The 22,523-nt window shown below is 39.9% G+C and overlaps 1 protein-coding gene and 1 pseudogene across 23 annotated transcripts in view; both read right to left on the bottom strand.

Annotated features, from left to right (window-relative positions):
* Positions 1-22,523, bottom strand: part of Depdc5 (DEP domain containing 5, GATOR1 subcomplex subunit) — a 120,154-nt gene that overhangs the window by 63,048 nt on the left and 34,583 nt on the right. For 12 of the 23 annotated variants that reach the window (XM_076938266.1, XM_076938265.1, XM_076938274.1 and 9 more), the window contains 9 exons: positions 20,930-21,064; positions 20,521-20,582; positions 20,322-20,395; positions 13,943-14,012; positions 12,394-12,430; positions 11,606-11,726; positions 9,261-9,481; positions 2,317-2,523; positions 576-711 (listed from right to left, as the gene is read on the bottom strand). In XM_076938266.1, the coding sequence (XP_076794381.1) occupies positions 576-711; positions 2,317-2,523; positions 9,261-9,481; positions 11,606-11,726; positions 12,394-12,430; positions 13,943-14,012; positions 20,322-20,395; positions 20,521-20,582; positions 20,930-21,064 (1,063 nt within the window). The remainder of the gene's footprint in view (positions 1-575; positions 712-2,316; positions 2,524-9,260; positions 9,482-11,605; positions 11,727-12,393; positions 12,431-13,942; positions 14,013-20,321; positions 20,396-20,520; positions 20,583-20,929; positions 21,065-22,523) is intronic. The other 11 variants (XM_034508703.2, XM_034508706.2, XM_034508705.2 and 8 more) reach the window with 1 other exon arrangement.
* Positions 11,244-11,344, bottom strand: LOC117713264 (U6 spliceosomal RNA; annotated as a pseudogene).

The raw sequence follows: 22,523 nt of genomic DNA, 5'->3' as shown, positions 1-22,523 counted from the left end.
CATACCATCCAGACCTCCCATGAACGCCCCCAGCAAAGAAGATGCCCAGTGTCTAAGGACGGGACCAAGAAGACTGCTCTTTGTAAAGTGTTTCCTAAAGCAATTTAGGATCAGTGTGTCCAGGTTTAAGCTGGGGTCATGCTCATCAAGGCTTAAATGTCTTTCTTCCTACACTGACTCTTCAGATGCTTTATATAAGACATTCATGGCTTTTGTTCAAAAACCAACATGCCAAGTCACAGCAAGCCTAAGGCAACAGCTTGAATCACCCACCCCAGCATTCCAAAGGCAAACCCTAAGATAAAAAAGAGATATCTCATTCTCACCTTTGATCAAGGTTTGGAAGAAAATTAGAAAGCTTACAAAAATGTAAACTCAAAACAAACCTAAGCAGGGCCTTGTTAATATTACAGGCAAAATCCCAGGCTGATTGCTTGTACCCAGGGATGGGAATGACACTGGCTGACAAAGGAGGGTCCTGACCATGTGTGTTCTAAGTCACAATGTGTCATTTCATCAGCAATCTACTCAGTGCTGTGCTGGGCTACCATCCAGAGCACGGCACAAACCCTCACCTTCCGGCAGCTTCATGGTATGCCAACTCCAACAGCTCTGCAGAGGAGTGGGTGGGGTCCCTCTGTCTGCTGCCCTGCAGCTCTGCCATGTTTTGCCGGGTTTGATGATGGATCTGGATGGCTTCTCCAGATGGTCCTAACCAGACAAAGAACCACTGAATGTTATTCCCACCTGACAGCTCAGGCTGCGAACAAAAAAAAAAACATGCTCTACCTTCTTCCCAACTGTTGGGATACTGGAGAGATCTGACAAAGAGCACAGCAAGAGGAACATTATACAAGGCACTATCAGGCTCCCATAGGGGAAGGACTCTTCTTCCAAGCAGTTCCCATACTTTATTATGTCCAGTGTGTTAAGAACATCACCTCAGTTTCACGAATACTATGGAGATGCCATACAGAAATAGACAAGTATAGAAGGATCAAAAGATAACAAGAGAAGAAAAATAAAAATGAAATAACAAGGCAGACATGGTAGTATACACCTTTAGTACACCCCTTTCCCAGCACTTGGGAGGCAGAGGTATGTGGAGCTCTCAATTCAAGGCCAGCCTGGTCTACAGAGTGAATTCCATGACAGCCAGGGCTACACAGAGAAACCCTATCTCAAAAAACAAACAAACGAAACACACACACACACACACACACAGAGAGAGAGAGAGAGAGAGAGAGAGAGAGAGAGAGAGAGAGAGAGAGAGCCCCATACACATCCATGTATTTGCAGAGGCGGGGGTTTGGGGGGGAAGACAGAGATCTTAGCCTGGTAGCTGGAGGTGTAACTTAATTGAGACAGTTCTTGCCTAGTATGCAGGAAGCATAAAGCTCAGAGTTTAATCCCCAGCATCACATGAACTTGTCATGGTGGTGATGACCTTAATTAAGTTCAAAGTCATCTTTCATTACATGCAAAGTTCAACAGTAGTCTGGACTACATGAGACTGTCTCAACAATAAATAAAAAGCAAAAGAAAACAGAGACGTAAGAAACAGAGATCGATGTCTCAGAGACTCTAGTCGTGATGACATAAAAGAAAGCAAAAGACGCCATAAAGAAGCAACTAGCAGAGATAAGGGACAAAGCAAGATTGGAGTGGCCTCCAATTACAGCCAGATAAACAGATTTATTTCATTTTTTATTTAACATTTTAACAGTAAAGTCAGGTGTAAAAGAAAATACGATTTCTAATAATTCAGCAAGATGGTTCCCATCAAAACAAACAAACAAACAAAAACAACACACAATGGAGCCTAACACATCCGTTCCTTCCTAGCCCAACAAGAGTCCATTAAGCTGAGGTTTAATTTTAACTGCAGCTTTATAAACCCTTACAGTCATCTTCTTGAGGCCAGAAGAGAGTAAAAAGATGGGCTAGAAAAAATAGTAAGGTAAAAATAATTATTTTCATTTACTTGTCAAGAGGTCACTGAGAAATGACAAAGGAGCATAAGTGGAGCTTAGAGAAGCAGTGGTGAAAACAAGGGACTGGAAAGTGCAGGCCCTTTCAAACGAACAAGCAAACAAACAAGCAAAGCCCTTAAGTTAACACAGCTGCTCAGTTACAAAGCTTGTTCTTAAGTGTGTGTTCAAAGACCCTTCGAGAACCCTGTGAAAAGCCCGGCAGGCATATCCATCTCACTGGTGGAAACCAAGAAGTTCACAGAAGCTGAGGCACTTGACTAAAGTCACAGGGGTGGTTAGTGCTAAGAACCAGAGCTAGAAACTCACAGTCCAAGGCTCTTACCTACAGGAAAAGTGTGCATCCAGCGCCTTCTGTTGGAGGTGAGCTTCATGGGCATTCTTGAGGGGGCAAAGGGGTTGATCAGTGCTCTTTGAGGTGTGTATCCTCCAGGTCGGACATGTAGCATGGACTCTGCACTGCCTACGTGGAACCTTCCTGGTGCACTAGAGTCCCGCTGTGGTGGTTCTATCATGTTCTCCAGGACATCTGCTGGCAATCATGAAGTTAAATAAACACAAAGCACAAAACCACAATGAAATCAGAATTAAGTAGATGGAGTCAGGCTAGCAAAAACCTAGGACATCATAAATATCAGAAGTCAGAGAAATGAGTGAAATTGTGAAAGGATGAAGAAATAAAACATGTTTAGGTTTGCTCATTTTTCAAGTATTTTGAAGACCTGTCCCAGTGAAGACACAAACCTAATGGATTCCCATCTCTTGCTAGAGGACTGTGAACAAGGGCTGGATGCAATGAATAATGACAGGAGCTGAGTTACCTCCTTTGGGAATGGGGTAAATACATTCTCTACATGGGCAAAACAATACAAACAAATGTTTGAGCCAGGTGTAACAGCATACACCTATAGTCACAGCACCTGAGTAGCAGAGACAGGCAGATTTCTGAGTTCAAGGCCAGCCTGATCTACATAGTGAGCTCCAGGCCAGCAAGGTTGTACTGTGCAACCCTGCCTGGAAAAACCAAATGGGTTTAATGAACAAGTTTGGTCATAAACACTGTCTGTCTGTTTTGCTTTCGTTCTTTCTTCTTTTCTTTCTCTCTTAATGTATTATTGAGGCTAATTAAAAGACTAGTCAGACTACACAGTGATGTCCTCTATCAAAAGTAAAAACTACCTCTCACTACTACATACACATTACATTGCAAAATGAGCACCTGACTTTAAATAAAAAAACTTTCCCCCCCTGAGAACAGCTAGAAGGTAAACTTTCTACAGTATCAGTTACTGTTATTTCTCCCATGTATAAAAATATCTGTGTGCACCAGGCATGGTGCCACATGCCTTTAATCCCAGTACTTGGGAGGCAAAGGCAGGTATATCTGAGTTCAAGGCCAGCCTGGTCTACAGAGCCAATTCCAGGGCTACACAGAGAGACCCTGTTTCAAAACAAAATATCAACAAACAACAGCAACAACAGAAAAACAAAACTGAACAAAACAAATCTGTGGTAGGAACAGGAAAACAAAATTCATCTACAAACAGGAAGCTTAACTGGGAATTCCTGACTGTCTTAACTTCCCCAGTCAGCTTCTGCTGGGTGTATGTAAGCCATTGCTTTGACAATACCCTGTTCATCTCTGGATTGGGCCCCTCCTGTGCTCTGCTGGATGTTCTCCCTGATTTGATAATGTTCTGCTGTCTGTCCTGTCTTGGTATTTGCTGTCCATCTGTGACTCAGTATTTGTCCTTTTACTTCTGCTGCTTAATACATTCACTCATTCAAAACTTAAAGTATAGTTATCATTGATCATTCTCTGAAACAAATAATAAACTGTAAATTAATGAATGGCGATTTGATTTATCAAATAAGAAAACACATGGCCTAATTAATTACTATGAAAGTGAAAGAAGAAACTGAGCTTGGTAAGACGTTGCACATGTACAATCCTAGCACTAGGGAGGTTAAAGCAGGAGGATAGCTTTAAGTTCAAGGCTAACCTGGGCAATAGTAAAGTGAGACTTTCTCAAAAGGGGACCAGCAAGATGGCTCAGCAGGTGAAGCTACCTGCTACTAAGCCTGGTAATCTGCAGAACACACATGGTGGAGTGACTACACAATGAATTTGAAACCAGCCTGGGCTATAAGAAACCCTGTCTCAAAAATGCAAAAAAGAATGGTGATTCCCCAGAAGTTCTTTTATTGTTGAGAATAGTTCTATCCTGTTTTTTTTTTTTTTTGTTATTCCAAGTGAATTTGCAAATTGTTCTTTCTATCTCTATGAAGAATTGATTTGGAATTTTGATGGGGATTGCATTGAACCTGTAGATTGCTTTTGGCAAGATGGTCATTTTTACTAAATTAATCCTGCCAATCCACGAGCATGGGAGATCTTTCCATCTTCTGAGATCTTCTTCTATTTCTTTCTTCAAAGACTTGAAGTTCTTGTCATAAGGATCTTTCACTTGCTTGGTTAGGTTCACTCCAAGGCATTTTATATTGTTTGTAACTATTGTGAAGGGTGTCATTTCCCTAATTTCTTTCTCAGCCTGTTTATCCTTTGAGTAGAGAAAGGCTACCAGCCACTTTGCTAAAGTTGTTTATCAGATTTAGGAGTTCTCTGGTGGAAGTTTTAGGGTCACTTAAGTAAACTATCATATCATCTGCAAATAGTGAAATTTTGACTTTTTCCTTTCCTATTTGTATCCCTTTGACTTCCTTTGGTTGTCTAATTGCTCTGGCTAGGACTTCCAGTACTATATTGAATAGGTAGGGTGAGAGCCGGCAGCCTTGTCTAGTCCCTGATCTTAGTGGGATTGCTTCAAGTTTCTCTCCATTTAGTTTGATGTTGGCTACTGGCTTGCTATATATTGCTTTTATAATGTTTAGGTATGGGCCTTGAATTCCTGATCTTTCCAAGACTTAACATAAAGGGATGTTGAATTCTGTCAAATGCTTTCTCAGCATCTAGTGAGATGATCATGTGGTTTTTTTCTTTGAATTTATGTAGTGGATTACATTGATGGATTTCCGAATATCGAACCATTCCTGCATTCCTGGGATAGAGCCTACTTTATCATGATGGATGATTGTTTTGATGTGTTCTTGGATTCGGTTTTCAAAAATTTTATTCAAGTATTTTTGCATCAATATTCATAAGAGAGATTGGTCTGTAGTTCTCTTTCTTTGTTGTGTCTTTTGAGGTTTAGGTATGAGCGTAATTGTAGCTTCATAGAATGAATTGGGTATTGTTCCTTCTGTTTCTATTCTGTGGAATAGTTTGAAGAGAATTGGTATGGTATTAGGTCTTCCTGCAAGGTCTGATAGAATTCTGCACTAAAACCATCTGGTCCCGGACTTTTTTTGGTGGGGAGACTTTTAATGACTGCTTCTATTTCTTTAGGGGTTATGGGACTGCTTAGATGGTTTATCTGCTCCTGATTTAATTTTGGTACCTAGTATCTGTCTAGATAATTGTCCATTTCATCCAGATTTTCCAATTTTATTGAGTATAGGCCTTTGTAGTAGGCTTTGATGATTTTTTTAATTTCCTCTGTTTCTGTTGTTATGTCTCCCCTTTCAGTTCTGATTTTATTAATTTGAATACTGTCTGTGTGCCCTTTGGTTAGTCTGGCTAAGGGTTTACCTATCTTGTTGATTTTCTAAAAGAACCAGCTTCTGGTTTTGTTGATTCTTTGTATAGTTATTTTTGTTTCTACTTGGTTGATTTCAGCCCTGAGTTTGATTATTTCCTGCTGTCTACTCCTCTTGGGTGTATTTGTTGGGGATAAAATCTGAAATGTAAATATAATATCCAATAAAAACAAATTTAAAAAATGAAAAAAAGAACATTTTAAAATAATACTCTTTGCATATAAAATATAAATATTGTTAATGTAGGTGATATAGGTTATATACTCTGTAATTTACATAAATATCTCGTTTCTCCTTTGAAATTTTGTGCTTTCAGCCAGTTTAAAAAAACATCCAACTGGGCTGGAGAGATGGCTCAGTGGTTAAAAGCACTGACTGTTCTGCCAGAGATCCTGAGTTCAATTCCCAGCAACCACATGGTGGCTCACAACCATCTGTAATGTGATTCGATGCACTCTTCTAGTATGTATCTGAAGATAGCTGCAGTGTACTCATATAAATAAGAAAATAAATAAATCTAAAAAAAAAAACCCATCCAACCATCAAAAATATTTATAGGCATAGCATACACAGCATAGCATCATGGTTCCTCACTGATAAATGCATCTTGTTGCCAAATGCTTGGGTCAAGGAACTTACAGTTTCCACTGTTAACATACTGGGTCATGGGAAAACCTCCCTGCCTATTAGGGCTCCTTACACAGCAAGGGGGCAACTGTGATCATACAGCATTCCTAAGGCTGTAAACACCATCAGGACAGAGGTGCCTCCCACCCACATATTCTTAAGTAATGAAATTATGGAGGGCAATGATGAGTAGGGGGATGGCTCTAAATGCTTTGCACGAGGCAGGGTGGTAACAATGGCACTAAGCTATAGCTCTTTTCTCTTCTCTTAGCATACTAGGGATTGAACTGCATGCTGAGCAAATAATGCTCTCCCAGTGAACTGCATTCCCAAACACCCCTACTTTTTTATTTTTTACTTTTTGAGAGAGTGTTTCTTCCTTGTTCAGGCTGGGCTTGAACCAACATTCAGCCCAGACAGGCACTGAACTTGTGAACCTCCTGCCTCAACTTACCTAGGAGCTGTGCCACCAGACCTGGATGCATAACTGTTTTTTCCTGTTTCTTTGTTTTTTGAAACAGGATTTCTCTGCATGGCAGCTCTGGCTGTCCTGGAACTTGCTTTGTAGACCAGGCTGGCCTTGAACTCAGAAATCCGCCTGCCTCTGCCTCCCAAGTGCTGGGATAAAAGGCGTGCGCCACCACTGCCTGGCAGTTTTGTTTTTTTAAGTCAGAAGAGCCTATAAACTACAGTTGCAGTTATAGCTGGAGAGATAAGACAGGATACAGAAGGAGCAGCCCTGTGATCCCTAGTATTTTACAGCAGGTTAACAAAGCAGAGCTGGAGACATGAATAGCACTACTGCTGTTGCAGAGGACCCAGATCTGTTTCCTAGCATCCAAGTCAGGCAACTCACAAATGCCTGAAATTCCAGCCCAAGGGTATCTGATCTCTGGCCTCTGTAAACATATACCTACACAGATAAATAAAAATTAAACATAGAAGTGACCAGAGGCACCATGTCAGGTCTCAAAAGTGTTAAAAAAAAAAAAAAGAAGTTCCTGAAACAGCTCGAGACCAAGGAGACAGACAAGAAAGACAAGGCTTTCAAGAGGAAAAAAAAAGGAGCAGAAGCAACTCAGGAGCTAACAGTCAAGGCCATGGGGAAGGGTACTAGCCTCAGCTGCAACTAAGAAATCTGGCAAAAGTAAGCTGTTCATTACGTCTGAGATGATGGTGACCCTCTTCCATTCCTATGTAAACATCTGGATTTTCTGTGGTAACATCCTTTTCTACTAATAGCTAGAACAAAGTGTTATTCTGGAACCTATTGTACATTGTAATAAACTTTATACAGTGGCTCACTGTCTCTAGTTCTCATTTAACTCAGCTATTCATACCTTAATTGTGAATTTGGGAGTAGGGGATGGGGGGGTTCAAGGCAGAATTTCTCTGTGTAGCCCTGGACCAGGCTAGCCTCAAACTCCAACATCCACCTGCCTCTGCCTCTCTGCCTCTGCCCCTCTGCCTCTGGAGTGCTGGGATCAAAGGTGTGTGCCACCACCACAGGGCTCAGCTGTGAATTTAAAGAGAACTCAGGCTGGAGTCAGGCTAGAGATGATGTTTCATCTTTGTTGTACTCTGAAACTCTACCACCTTGAGCTAAGTCAACCTTTTGTTAAAACAGAGTCTCATGGTGTATCACTGTGTAGCTTCAGTTGGCCTGAAACTCAGATGTAGACCATGCTGGCCTTGAGATCACAGAGATCTGCCTGTCTTTGTAACCCCTGTGATGGGATTAAAGGTATGTACCACGCTCAGCTAAGCCAACTCATTTAAAAGGCTAAAAAGTAAAATAAAGATTAAGCATAATAAAAGCAGAGACAGTGAGAATATATGGCATGTCTGTATATTTGTGAGACTGATTCTAAAAATCATTCCATCTGTCCAACTGTGAATATTAAATCCTTTATATAGAAGAATATTTGTATATAACCTACTTCAAGTAATTCTAGATCAATTATAACAATACAATGTAAATAACATGTAAGTATGATATTATCTAGGAAGTATGATAAGAATAAAAGGTCTGATTATGTTTAGTATAAGCTTTTTTTGTATGTATAGGTATTTTGTCTGCATGTATGTCTAGGCACCACATGCATGCTCAGTGCCTTCAGGTCAGAATAGGACATTGAATCCCCTTGGAACTGGAGTCATAGATGAGCTTGTGAGCCATCATGTGGTGCAGAGTATCAAATCTGAATCCTCTGCAAGAGCAACAATTGCTCTTAAATGATGAGCCATCTCTCCAGCCCCCAGTACAAATGCTGTATCTGTATATGTATATAATATATATGTAATATAAAATATATGTGTAAATATAATATATATATGTAATATAAAATATATACACACATATATATACACACACATACATACATACACACACACATCTCCCACAGCTATTTATTGTATGAATACAGAAACCCATAGTTTTAATATGAACTGGGCCCTGATGACAAGGTCTATAAACCCAGCTAACTCTGAAGTCTGAGGCAGGAGGATGGCAGGCCCAAGGACTATTTAGGCTATAAAGAAAGCTCAAGTCCAATCTGGGGATCTTAGTGAAACCCTGTGCCAAAATTAAAAAAAAGAAAATGCAAGACCTGGGATGTAACTCAGCAGTATGACTTTTGCCCTGAGTTTAATCTCTGCTACTGCAAAGAAAAAGCATAACTATGCAAAGTCAATTACAGAGGACACAGTTACTTTAAATATGGCAGAAATGGAGATGAGAAAATAACAAACCCCTTTGACCACAGGCCTAATATGGCACTATAGATGACATATAAAAGGTTAAGACATAAATAGTACAATACACACGCAACACCTAATATGATCTATACCCATTTGTTGGCATGGCAATAACTAAAATATGGGATGTACACACCACTCCAATAACTTCTAGCCACTCTCACTCTTCACGCCTGCAAAGAAACTGTCCCCAGACCTCCCCAACTCTGTCTGCTTCAGCACTCTGACCTCGGGTGCTGGTGTAGCCCAATGAGCTGCTGACTTCATACTGGTGCAGGTGGGGGTTAGGGATCATCAAGATGTTGGTGCTCTTGCCTAAAGAGCTGTCATCAGAAGCCTGGCTCCTCACTTCCTCAGTGGGCAGTGCACGGCTTGGCAGGGAAGGGCTGGATGAGACATCACAGGAGCTGGCACTTTTGCGATTGTGATTCTCCTGCTCTCTCACAGACCTGACATGCAAGAGATAAATTAGCATTGTGAAAAGGACACTTCAACTTTGAGTTCAATGTCAACAACGATCATCAGTTATACATATTCAGGAAATCAGTATCAAAACTCCCAATTCGGGAAATAATGCTAGCCTGGATAATGAAGTAAGACGTCATCTCAGGAGGAAAATAAGGACACAGCAGTTTGTGTATGTATGTGTGTATGTATATATATATATATTCATTCCTGACAATTGAGAAGCTGAGGCAGGGAGGATCATCATGAGTTCAAGGCCATTCTAGGCTACACAGTAAATCCATGACCCAGTATCAAGACAAGAAGAAAAAAAACTTTAAAACAGACCTTATAAATTATGAATGCTTTGTCTGTGTAAGGGTCTGTTTATGTGCATTCAGGTGCCCAGATCGGGTCACACTAGAGCTGGACTTAAGGGAAGATTTTCAGGAATTTTATACGAATAACTGGGTGCTGGGAACTGAACTCAGGACCTCTGAAAGAGCAGTGTGTGCTCAACTGGTGAACCATCTCTCCAGCCCCTATAAAAAAGTTATTTGGCTAGAAAGTGGTGGCACACACCTTTAATCCTAGCACTCAGAAGGCAGAGGCAGAGTCTCTCTGAGTTTGAGGCCAGATTGGTCTACAGAGTGAGTTTCAGGACAGCCAGGGCTATATAGAGAAACCCTAACTTGAAAAACAAACAAAAAATTGTTAAAAATGTAAACTGAAGCAGAGCTAAAGAGATTGAGCAGTGGTTAAGAATTCACTGAGATTCCGTTTTGAAACAAAAGATTTAAAAAAAAAAAAAAAAGGTTTCATATGTGGCTTAGATTTACTTAGCATGCTTCAAGCCCTAAGTTCAATTCCTAACATGGGAAAAACAAAGCAAAATCTAAACTAAACAGAAAATGGACTATTAAAAAAATACTATTTAGAGGCTAGAAAAATGTCTCAGTGTTAGTTAAGGGCACCAGCTGAACCAGGCAGCAGTGATGGTGCAGAGCTTTAATCCTAGTACTCGGAGGCGGAGGCAGAGTCAGAGGCAGGTAGACCGCTGAGTTTGAGGCCAGATCTGCTGAGAGAGTTCTAAAGAAAGCTAGGGCTACACAGAGAAACTCTGTCTTTAAAATCCAAACAAACAAACAAACAAACCAAAAATATATCTGAGAATCTTCCTGTATTTTGAGACAATACTTTAAGACAAAAGAAAGAGGTGAACCCAAGAGGCTGCAAACGGAATTCTCATGATCTCTATAACATGGCTTTCCTGGAGCTAATTTTAAAACATAATGATGGCTCAGCTATTAAGAGCACTGACTGCTCTTCCAGAGGTCCTGAGTTCAATTCCCAGCAACCACATGGTGGCTCACAACCATCTGTAACTGGATCCGATGCCCTCTTCTGGTGTGTCTATAATGTACTCATATACATAAAATAAATAATCTTTTTTAAAAAATAAGACTAATTTTATGTCTGTAAATATTCTGTCTGCATGTGTGTAGGTGCACCACATGTTTGCCTGTAGGAGGTCAGAAGACAGCTTTGGATCTCCTAGAACCTGGAGTTCTAAATCTAGATGATTATGTAACTACCAATCGGATGCTGGAAACTGAACCTGGGTCATCTGAATCAACAAGTGCTCCTAACCACTGAGCCATAGCTCCAGCTCCAGTTTAAACATCTCTAATGTTGCATTCATAAAAGTCTTTCAGGTTTTCTTTTTGTTTACAATTGTCTGTTTTAATATAAACAAGTGTAGAATTAAAAAAGATAGAATGCTTCAGAAATTTGCATGTTTTCCTTGAGAAGGGCCATGCTAATCTCTGTATGCTTCCAATGTTAGCATATATGCTGCTGAAGGGCACCCTTCAGATTTTCTTTTCTTCTTCGTTTTGTTGTTGTTGTTGTTGTTTTTATTTTTTTGAGACAGGGTTTCTCTGTAGCCTTAGCTGTCCTAGAACTCACTCTGTAGGCCAGGACGGCTCGAACTTATGAAGATCCACCTGCCTTTGCCTCCCAAGTGCTGGGATTAAAGGTTCGCACCACCACAACCCTCAGGTTTTCTTAACTAATCTTTTTTCTTGAGATATAATGTTATATGACCCCAAGAGAATCCGACAGAAAACCTGCAGGTGGCAAGGCGCTGAGCCCGGGATGGACCAGGCAGCCTGAAAACTTGAGCATCGTAGGCATCATAATCTACTTGGATAGGAAGGGTGTTTTCAGATTCCTTTGGAGTCCCGAGAGCTGCAACACACAAATAATACAATTAAGATAATCTAACAGATACTTAAGAGATATAGTGATATCTCTAGAGGTATACCTATCTATATAGAGGTGACCTATAGAGGGGCATCAAAATCTGAAAGGCACAGGTGATACTCTACTAAGGACAAGGCAGAATAATAACCTAACCATCAGGCTAGGACTGACATCAATGTCAAAGTGATGTTAACTCAGAGTTGCCAGGCAGTGGTGACACACCCTTAATCCCAGGCAGATCTCTATGAGTTCAAGGCCAGCCTGGTGTACAGACAAAGTTCCAAAATAGCCAGGACTGCACACAGAAGACTGACTTGAAAAACAAAACAACAATAAAAAAAATAAATAAATAAAATAAAACATATAGAGTTAAAGGCAGTGTAAGCAGCACTTTAGTCTTTTATAGCCTTGCTTTAAATCCTACCTGAGCATGCTCAGTGATTTCCTACTTTCCACCTGACCCTAGAAGTGATCCATTCACTGCAGTTTACAAGGTACAACAAGGGGCTAAGGACCCTTCCAAAGGTGACATAAGGAACATGGGTGTCTTGACCTTTATATGGACCTTTTTATGATATTTCACATTATTCTGTTGCCATGAATTAGCTGACTATTTCTAAAAGTGATAAAAAAAAATGTCAAAAATACTCACATGTATCACGGCCATTTTTAGTTTTCTCTGAGGCAGACTGAAAAATTAAATAGATAATTATCATCCCTCTATAGAAAAACACAGTATGTGCTACTCCCCACGGCAAAGATCATGTCCTAGCCATCTAGTAACTTATGAAAAGTGGGTGCTAACACATGACACCTGCCTACCACAGTGTCAAGCTGTGCTAAGTCTTTTAATTCCACCTTGCATTTGATTTATTTGCACAACCTTATCCAGATGGGGCATAGACCAAACTTGATAGGGGAGTGTGTTGGCTAATTTTATGACAATTGACAGAGTCATCTGGAAGGAAGGCGCCTTGACTGAGGCAAATGTCATGCTTTCTTAATTACCACTGGGCTGGTGGTCCTGTGTTCTATAAGAAAGCAGCCTAGGCAAGCCAACAGCAGCATTCCTCCATAATCCCTGCACCAACCAGTTCCTGCCTCTAGGCAACTCCAATTTGAGCTCCTGCTTTAACTTCCCTCAATGGACTATAATTTAGGATTTGTAAGCCAAATAAACCATTTTCTTCCCAATTTGATTTTGGTCATGGTATTTTGTTAGCAAAAACCTTAAGACAAGAGAGTTATTTAATTCTTCACAAAATAAAGGGTTTGCTGAAGTCATGTACCTAGAAAAAACCCAAGTCTCTATTTTCTCTCTTGGTCAATCCATTACTTACTGTGTTTCTTCTACTATGGCTAGGTCATACCTAATGTCTCCCCATCCCAAAACACCACCGAGTCTGCCTATACCTTATCAGAGCCAAGCAGTCCACAGATCACCAGACTTACTAAGACAAACTAAACGGGGAAGGGTCCAGGAGGCCTTATGAGCCACTTTTTTTTTTTTTTTTTTTTTTTTTTTTGAGGCAGGGTCTCACTTCATAGGCCTGATGAATTTGAAACTTCCTATGTAGACTAGGCTAGCCGTAGACTTGCAGCGCTCTTCCTGCCTGTGCCTTCTGACTGCTGGATTAAGGAAACTTGATTCACAGTACACATGGCTACCCTGCTTTGCCAAAGTATCACACACCAACCAGGAACTCCAGTTCCGACATTACCACCTTTCCTAGTATCTAGAATTATTAACAGCATATTTTGTGGTAGGCAGAAAAAAATAATCTCCACATTTCAATTTCTATTTACTTACTACCACAATGTGACCATTTACAATTTTATATTTCTCCTTCGCTGCAGCAATGTGTAGTCCTCTCATTGTCCTCTTCTCAAATAATAGTGGCCTCAGCATCAGAGCTATTAAACTAGTCACATCAAAATGAAAGGAACTCTCGCCCCTGAACTTTACTAGAGCCAGCCAGCCTGCTTTCCTGCTGGGGACTGAATCCAGGGCCTTATGCGTGTGTGCTTGGGAGAGTTATCTACACTGGGCTGTAATACCAGCTTCTCCTTAAAGTTTCAACAAAAAATTTTAAACTGTATTTATGCCCCTAGGCAGGGCAGAGGGAAGGTGGAAGCACTTCAAGATCAGAATAAATGCAGCTGGGTGACAGCCCCAGAGTTGGTCAAATGAGAAAACATACCTTCTTTCCTGCCAGTTTTATTCGTGGAATGAAACTGTTACAAAATAGCTGGCTTTTGGATGTGTAGAAACTGTTAAAAAAAAAAAGAAGAAGAAGAAAAAGAAGAAAGAAAGAAAAAAAGAAAGGAAGAAAGAAAGAGAGAGAAGAGAGAGAGAGAGAGATCGTTAATCTACTATTTATTTACTTTTATGTGAGTTTGGTGTTTGGCCTACATGTATGTCTGTGTTAGGGTCTCAGATCTACTGGAATTTAAGTTACAGACACTTGGGCGCTGTCATGTGGATGCTAGGAATTAAACCTGGGTCCCCCAGCAGAGCAACCACTGCTCTTAACCACTGAGTCATCTCTCCAGCCCCAATTTTTTTGTTATGCTTTATTTTTCCAATTTTTCTAGTGGCCCTAACTGTCCTCATAATTAGATCTACCTTCCCCTACCTCCTGAGTGTTGCAATGAAAGATTTCCCCTAGTATACCTGGGTTCATTAATCTAACCCTTAAGACAAACTGCAATCCAGATAAGGTCAGCATACCGGCGCTTGGCTTTGTTTTAGATTCATAAATCTTCCCACTTCTGGCCAGTGCAATGGCTCAGTGAGTGAAAGCACTGTAGGAACCTGACAACGTGATCTCTGGAAACCTATGGTGGAGGAGAGAATCAACTTCCAAAAGCTGTGTTCTGACCTCCACAAACACCACACTCACAAATACATCATACACACACACACACATCCAAATAATAAAGCCAAGCAAGGTCACACTCTGGAGGCAAAGGCAGGTGGATCTTGATGAGTTAAGAGACCAGCCTATTACATAGTAAGGTCTCAGCCAGCCAAGGCTACATAGTGAGACTTTGTCTCGAACAATAAGAACAACAACAACAATAAAAATAATAGTAAAAAAAAATTTTAAATTCCAACTTCAACATGAGCAATGATTTCAATTGCTGCTCTGGCCTTTTCTCCCCACATGCCATATGTTCACTGTTTAGTGTGCATTAGTCTTAAATGCTAACTAGATCAGAATCTTCTGTGTCAGGAAGAAAAGGGGCAAAAGCTCTTTATATCAGGGTACCTTCATCCTGATGTTTGGTATACAGTTAGGCCCACAGGAAGTTCTTACTATCAACTCACTGATCAATACTTAAACAAAACAAACAGACAAAAAACAGGAAAAAGGTTAGTGTTCAAGAAAAGATAGCTGAAATCATTAAACCCCAATCCCTCTAAAAAGTAATGCTAATACAGCCATGTCATAAACCCATGTTAAGTGGAGATTAACCTCACACCAGAGTGCTGAATGAACACACAGAAGTTGTACTGCCTTTCTATTCTTCCAGGACCTTCTTGTATTCTCTTTTCTTTCTATGTTATAAACCCGAAAATAATGTTTGGGATGTTACCCCAGTTCTGACCTCTAGAAAATCTCTAGAAAATCTAGAAAACAAATAAAAAATAAAAATGAGGCCAGATATGGTGACACATACCTTTAATATAACACATGGGAAAGAAACACGGGAAAGTGTATCTTTATGAGCTCAAGGTCAGTCTGGTCTAGATGGTGAGTTCCAGGGCAGCCACAGCTACAAAGTGAGACCATGACTCAAAAAACAAAACAACAGAACAGAAGTAGCAGTAGCAGCGGCAGCTCGTGGCACATGGAACACAAAGGAACATAAGAGTGTCACCTGTACCTGCCATTCGGCCTAGAATCCAGCCAACCCCTATAACTTGGCTTTTTAGAGTGGTATACAAGTTACAACTAACTTGAAGTTAATATTTCTTCCCAGACATCAAGAGTAAAGGATATGAATAAAAACTTGGCATGGTAGCAGATCTCCATTACGCTAGCACTTGGGAGGTTGAGGAGAAAGGAGTGGGTACACAGCAAGACCCCTGTCTTAAGAAAAAAGAAATGATGAAATAAGGAGAGTGCTTGTCATGCAAGCACAAGGACCTGAGCTCAGTTTCCAGAATCCATGTAAAAAAGCCAGGCTAGGGCTGTGCACTTGCAATCTCAGCACCAAGGAATCAACATGTAGACACCAGGGAGACAGCCTGTGCCTCACTGGATGACCAGCCTAACCTACTAGGAAAGCTCCAGGACAAGGAGAGACCCTGTCTCAAAAAACAAAGTGAATGGCTCCAGAAAAAAGACATACTAAGTTGACAGCTGCTCTCCACAAGTATGTATGTATGTGTATATGTAGCAATACAATATTATGAAAATAACTCACATTCTAAAAGACTGGAACTTTTGCTGGACCTCCCAACCACAGTTAATAATACACCTTGAAGACACTTGGGATGCACTAAGAGAACAATGCATTGAGGGGCATGGTGGCGCATGTCTTTCATCTCAACACTAAGGGAACACAGGTAGTTCCAGGACAGCCAGGGCTCTGTAGAACATTTACAACCTAACTATAACCTTAAATTATATATTCTTCCTTGTCCTGACCCATAAATGAGTGTGTATGTGTGTATTATAATAATAAGTGCTGGAAACAACAAATATAGATTGAAAGCAACCTTGTAAAATGAGTATCTACCATAAATGTTGAAGGCAACATACAGATATTGTTTGATAACATTTGTTTCCTTGTTATCTGGGTCAGTTGGACCCAATAAAATAATCCCTTATAAAATTCTATTAAAGATTTCTATAAAGCATCCCTCATTCCTTCCCTGTGTGGTACGTTCTGTGCTGTTCAATAAAAAGAGAGAGCAAAGTCCTTTGTTAGAAACACAAAGAACGCACACACTGTGAGAGTCACATGACTGCATTTGGGCAGGCACAGATTCATATTATTACAACAAACAGAAGACACAGGGAAGAAAGCAGAGGATTCAAATCTTGGCTCAACCTTGGTTAAATTACACCAAGAGATGCTGCTTTTTAATTTCTTAATCATAATGCAGCACTCATACATTTTGGGTATTCTGAATCTATTATTAATGTGTTCAAACTGATACATATGTGCACTCATACACAACACACACACACACACATGCATACATGCACCAGAGAGATGAGTTATAAAGTAATGTGAGACAGAAAGATGGATTTCTATTAAATTGAACCATGAAATAGCAATTTTTCAGGGCCACAAACAATCTAATATCACAATTTTCATTTGGGTTTTAGGATTTTTCTTTGTTTGCTTTTTTCTGTTCTGTTCTGTTTTGGCAAGGCTCACAACGAAATGTAAAAAGCAGATGTCAGTCCCACCAAATTCTCAGATTTAAAAGTCCTTCACGTGTAGTTCTATGCTGTGTCATAATGAAACCAGAACACCAGTGTAGAATGAAAAATAAAGTGGGAATTCGGGAATGTTCCAAGTTACTATAAAGTAAAATTTTAGAAAAATGCAGAACTTTAACTGGAATACATATATTTCTATATATTTTATAGTTACTTTTTATCTTTCCTGAACTAAACTCAGAACAATGAAATATGTAGTTTTTAACTGTGATTTTTGAACTGATAACTGATTAGAAATGTATTAAAAAGCTACAAATAAAGAAGTCAGCAAGATGGCTCAAGAGGTAAAGGTACTTACTGTTCTAACTGTGCTGGCAGAAATGAAAATATTCTAAAGAGACACTTGTGTCTCTCAGCCTGAGACTATTGAAACAACAGACTTTAAAGACATGGGAATTTCCCAAAATGTTCATGATGGAGAAGGAAAGGCTGCTAGCCAGTGTGGGACTTGTGTCCTGGAAAGAGACTTCACACAGTTTTAACAATCTGTGAGGCCATCCTACCGGACAGCCTACAGTCAACAGTGGGTCACTGTTGGGTAGGACCACATCTTGATCAGCCCTGTTTAGATGTGCATACCTTTGGTCTTCTATTTAAGTTCTGATCTCAATTTAGGACCCTAAAAACAGCATTGAGGGGTTTTCTGGATCTCTCTGCCCATCTTCCTAAAAGATTGAATCAGTCTTTTTCTGTTCTCTAATTATTTTTTCCCCTTAGAGCTAAAGACCACAAAATAGGGCTGGAGAGATGGCTGTTCTTCCAGGGAACCCAGGTTTGATTCCTAGCTTCCACATGATTGTTCACAATCTGTAACTCCAGTTTTAGGGCACTCAACACCCTCTTATGACCTCTAACAGCACAAGGCAAACATGTGGTGCACATGTAGGAAAAAGACCCATATAAATAAAGTTTTGAATTTTTTGAAGATTTATTTATTTTATTGATCAGAGTATACTTTAGCTGTCTTCAGACACACCAGAAGAGGGCACTGGATCCCATTATAGACAGTTGTGAGCCACCATGTAGCTCGTGGGAATTGAACTTAGGACCTCTGGAAAAGTAGTCAGTGCTCTTAACCACTGAGCCAGCTCTCCAGCCATAAAGTTGTTTATTATTATTATTATTATTATTATTATTATTATTACTTTTATTTTCTTACAGTCCAATTGTTGCCCCCCAAGTACACCCTCCAATAAAGTTTTTTTAAAGTATGATATCTATGCTATCTGTGGTGGCTTACAGCTTTAATAGTAACATTGCTAAGGTGGGACAATAAAAAGTTTGAGATCGAGAAATCCTGTCTCAAAAAAAAAAAAAAAAAAAACCCCAAAAACCCAACAACAACAAAAAAAAAAAGTTTGAGACCAACTTGGCTACATAGCAAGACACTGTCTCAAAAAAAAGCACAATTTTGTATATACATTCTAAAGGAATAATATGGAAACCCAGCCAGACAATATTTTATGAGCTCTTGAAGATTATCTATTATAATAAATAATAAATAATATTTATTAAATAAATAATAAGGGACAGTCTTTGAACAGAATAATTGTAGTGGGACCACATTATAATGACAGAGATGGATAAACAAGTAATCCTGGCTCATTTCTGGTTCTTTGCCAATGAATAATTATAGGTGGCTAGCAACAATCACTTAACCAATAGGAACACAGCTTGTTACAAAGATAAAAGACCTATAAGCAAGGCTAACATCTGCATTTGTAATGTGTTTCCAAGCTGGTCTCCAGTATATTTTATAACTTAAATAATGTAGAAGGCAAGACCAGAAGATTGCTCAGTGCTAGCTAAACACACTTGCCAACAAGCCTGAGGACCTGAGTCTGACCTCCAGGAGCTACATGGTGAAAGGGAGGAAAGAACAAAATAAGTGTAGTAGTAACTTTTTAAAAATATGCTATAAAAGTCTAAATAGAAAGATCTATTGAGCTGGAGGCAGAAGGCAAGTAGGTTGTCCCTCATGAAGCCCAGCCTATGATGAACAACACAGAGACTAGGAAGCAAGTTGGGAGTGAGTCACAGAGAAGAGGGATTAGAGCTGGGCCTTGAAAGAAAGAACCTTCAAAAAAAATGACAAGCCTGAGACAGTATAGGTTTAAAAAAAAATAGTCCTGAGGGTAAGATTGAGGGTGTCTGCTACCTGCAATAAAAAAGGGAACGGCTGGAGAGATGGCTCCGTGGATAAGAGACCTGACTGCTCCTGCAGAAGTCAGAGTTTAATTCCCAGCAACCACATGCATGGTGACTCACAACCATCTGTAATGGGATCCGATGCCCTCTTCTAGTGTGTCTGAAGACAGCTATAGCATACTTAAATAAATAAATAAATAAATAAATAAATAAATAAATAAATCTTTTTTAAAAAAGAAAGAGAATGGTGGCAGGAGAGGAGGCTGCAGGGGTCAATAACGTTAGTCCCTAAGAAGCGTTCTTGAAGAATCAGATCAAGCACCTATAGAGTAGTGGTCTAAACACTACTGTCCCCGGCCCCTAGGCTCCTGGCATATCACGCCTTGCCTGTGATAGTAGAGGACACTAATACTTTTTTACTTCTACATCTTGAGATCCAAACTAAGACTATAAAAATGATTTTGTTACTTAAGAACAAAATGAAAAAGAAAAAAAAATAATGGTCTAAAGAAATGGATTCTCAGGCCTAGGATAGAGCAACTGCCAACTATGTATTAAGCCATAGGTGCAGCGAGAGAGATAGTTCAGTGATTGGAGGACCTAAGTTTGATTCACAGAGCCCACATGAGGGGGCTCTCCACCATCTGTAACTCTGGCTCCAGATGATCCAACACTTTTGTCTGACCTTGTGTGCATCCATATACAAATGACATATACACACAGAAATAAAAGTAAATATTTTTTAAAACAGTATATCCAATTAATTAGTTAGTTAATTAATTAATAGGGCAGATTTGGGTGGCTTACAATATGATCCTAGCTTTCAGGATTTTGAGGCAGGACTGCCATGAGTTTGAGACTGAACAACACAGAGGCCATCTCAAAAAAACAAAACAAAATCACACATTTAAAGAGCCAATACCAAGGAAACTATTCAAAACATTTGTCTTCTGATCAAGATCATACCCACCTGTGGTTTATCCAGTGAGGAATATTATAATCGTCACCCAGCCGAGAATCCCTTGGGACACTCCGGTTGTGTAGCTGCAAGAGAAAACGCCAGGACACAGATAAGACAGAAAATAAGCTGGCTATGAACTGCTCCCATTTTTTTTTTATTTTAATTATTCTTCATCTGGTCTTTAAGAAGAAAATCTAAATGCTATTACCTTGAATAATGGCACAGCATGTAATGGCTGCTCTCCCATGCACACTAAGTCCACACCAATTCCTAAAAAGGAAGTGTGAACAAAGGTATGAAGAGGGGGCAGGAGCAGATGAAGTGTTCAGTCTGTTAGCTCCAGTCTGTAATGATATTGCTCAACTTGGTTAGTATGAGGCAAAGCTGACTGGCCATGCTGCAATTTAAATTTAAAAATATATGCATTATGCTTTAAGTTAGACACAGATTACCCAGAAGATCTGTAAAAAGACAAGCAAGGCCTCCACTATTAAATTCTAGTGACATCCCTGATTCCCATGCAAAGCCCTCCATATTCTAAGACATTGACAATTCCATGGATTTAGGACAACTCAGGCTATAAGCGCAGGGAGACAGCAGAAACCAAGAACTATTACCATTATCAATCATCCGCTGCTTGGTCAAGATCATGAGTAGGCGGTCCACTTCAAAGACACCCACCCCTGGCGTGATCACCACAGACATCTGCCCAGTTCTGTCAAAGTTTCGGTTGATGTAGTGCTTGTCAAACACTTAAAAGAAAACAAAATTCCCCCCAGTGATGATGTCACAGCTTTTCAGAAGCCAGCACAAGTAAGCATCTCTAATTTCAGAGCACTTGGCACACATTCCAATCATTCTGGCCTGAATTTTACCAAGTCATACACACATTTACTTTCCCTTCCACTTTGGCAATATCTTAAAAACAAGTCCTTCACTCTACCCTGTGTCAACTGCCCTCACTGATGCCTACACAGGCTTAAGTGCTTAATTTATGTCATAAACTTACATCATCCATCGATGAGTCTATACTGAAAGCTCCAAGAAGCAAATATGATACTTTACATTTATTTGCTTACTGTGTGTACATTCAAGTGCCATAGTACACAGACCCACAATCCAAGGGACTGAAGTCAGGTCATCAGGGCGAGGGACAAGCACCTTTGTCCACTAAGCCATCCCACCAGCCCCCAAATATCAGTTTAAAACAATATTTAAAAAAATAGATCAAGGATTTTATCAGATGTGTAAATTTAACAAACTAATTTTTATTCCTGAACTAATTCTTGCTATGAAAAAAATTTGAAAGTTGAATATGACAAAAAGAGTAGCTATAGCTGCCTTGTGCTCTAGAATTCCCAGCACCTGGATACCACTCCTGGAAAGGTGACATGATGAAGTAAAAACTCATCAGGCCTTCTACCTCCAGCCAGTGCTGCTCATGGCTATCAGGAGGCAGCCTTACCACAGTCTTTCCACATAGCCTTCTGTATTTCCAAATACAGCAGAGACAGGATCACTGGGGAATGAATGTGGCTCCAGGAACTCCTACTGCTGTGTTTCTCAGAGCCAACAAGGTCTCTATCTTCCTTGAAAACACCTGCTTGAATCTTCACTTTAAATTTCCTTTTCAGTTGGCAAATAATGGTATCTCAGCTACCACATACACACAGGGACAAGCTGTAGAAAGAGGCTATAGCACAATCACTGCCTCTTCTTACAACAGGACTGATGGAGAGTACCTGGTTTTTACTTAGTACATCCTTCTCCACTTGAATTTTAAAATATAGCTTATGCACTTTTTCTGGTTTTGTTTTCAATTTTTTATTGCATTCTTATTATGTGTGCTGGGTATGCATGCTACTGAGTACATGTGGAGGTCAGAGGACAAGTTGCAAGGGTCATTTTTTTTCCTAAGATCTCAGGGCTCAAACCTAAGCCCTCAGCTTGATAACAGGCACCCATATCTCACTGACCCCGTATTTTGGTTTTGCTTTTGAGACAGGGTCTCTGTAATACTCATGGTTTCTCTATCCCTCATGTTTATGATTTTCCCTCCTCAGGCACCACACCCAAGAATATATGTATTTTCTTTTAAAAAGAAAAACTAAAAAGAAAAAAAAAACCTAAAATCATATGAAAGATGGTATAAAAAATAAAAACACAGTCTGTAGTAAAATAAAAGCCATCAGGCAAGACTCCTGCCAGCTC

This window comes from Arvicanthis niloticus, chromosome 7 (assembly GCF_011762505.2).
Source record: "Arvicanthis niloticus isolate mArvNil1 chromosome 7, mArvNil1.pat.X, whole genome shotgun sequence".
Classification (NCBI taxonomy): domain Eukaryota; kingdom Metazoa; phylum Chordata; class Mammalia; order Rodentia; family Muridae; genus Arvicanthis; species Arvicanthis niloticus.
Note: the sequence above shows the minus strand (reverse complement) of the source record. Positions and strands in the feature narration are given on the sequence as shown.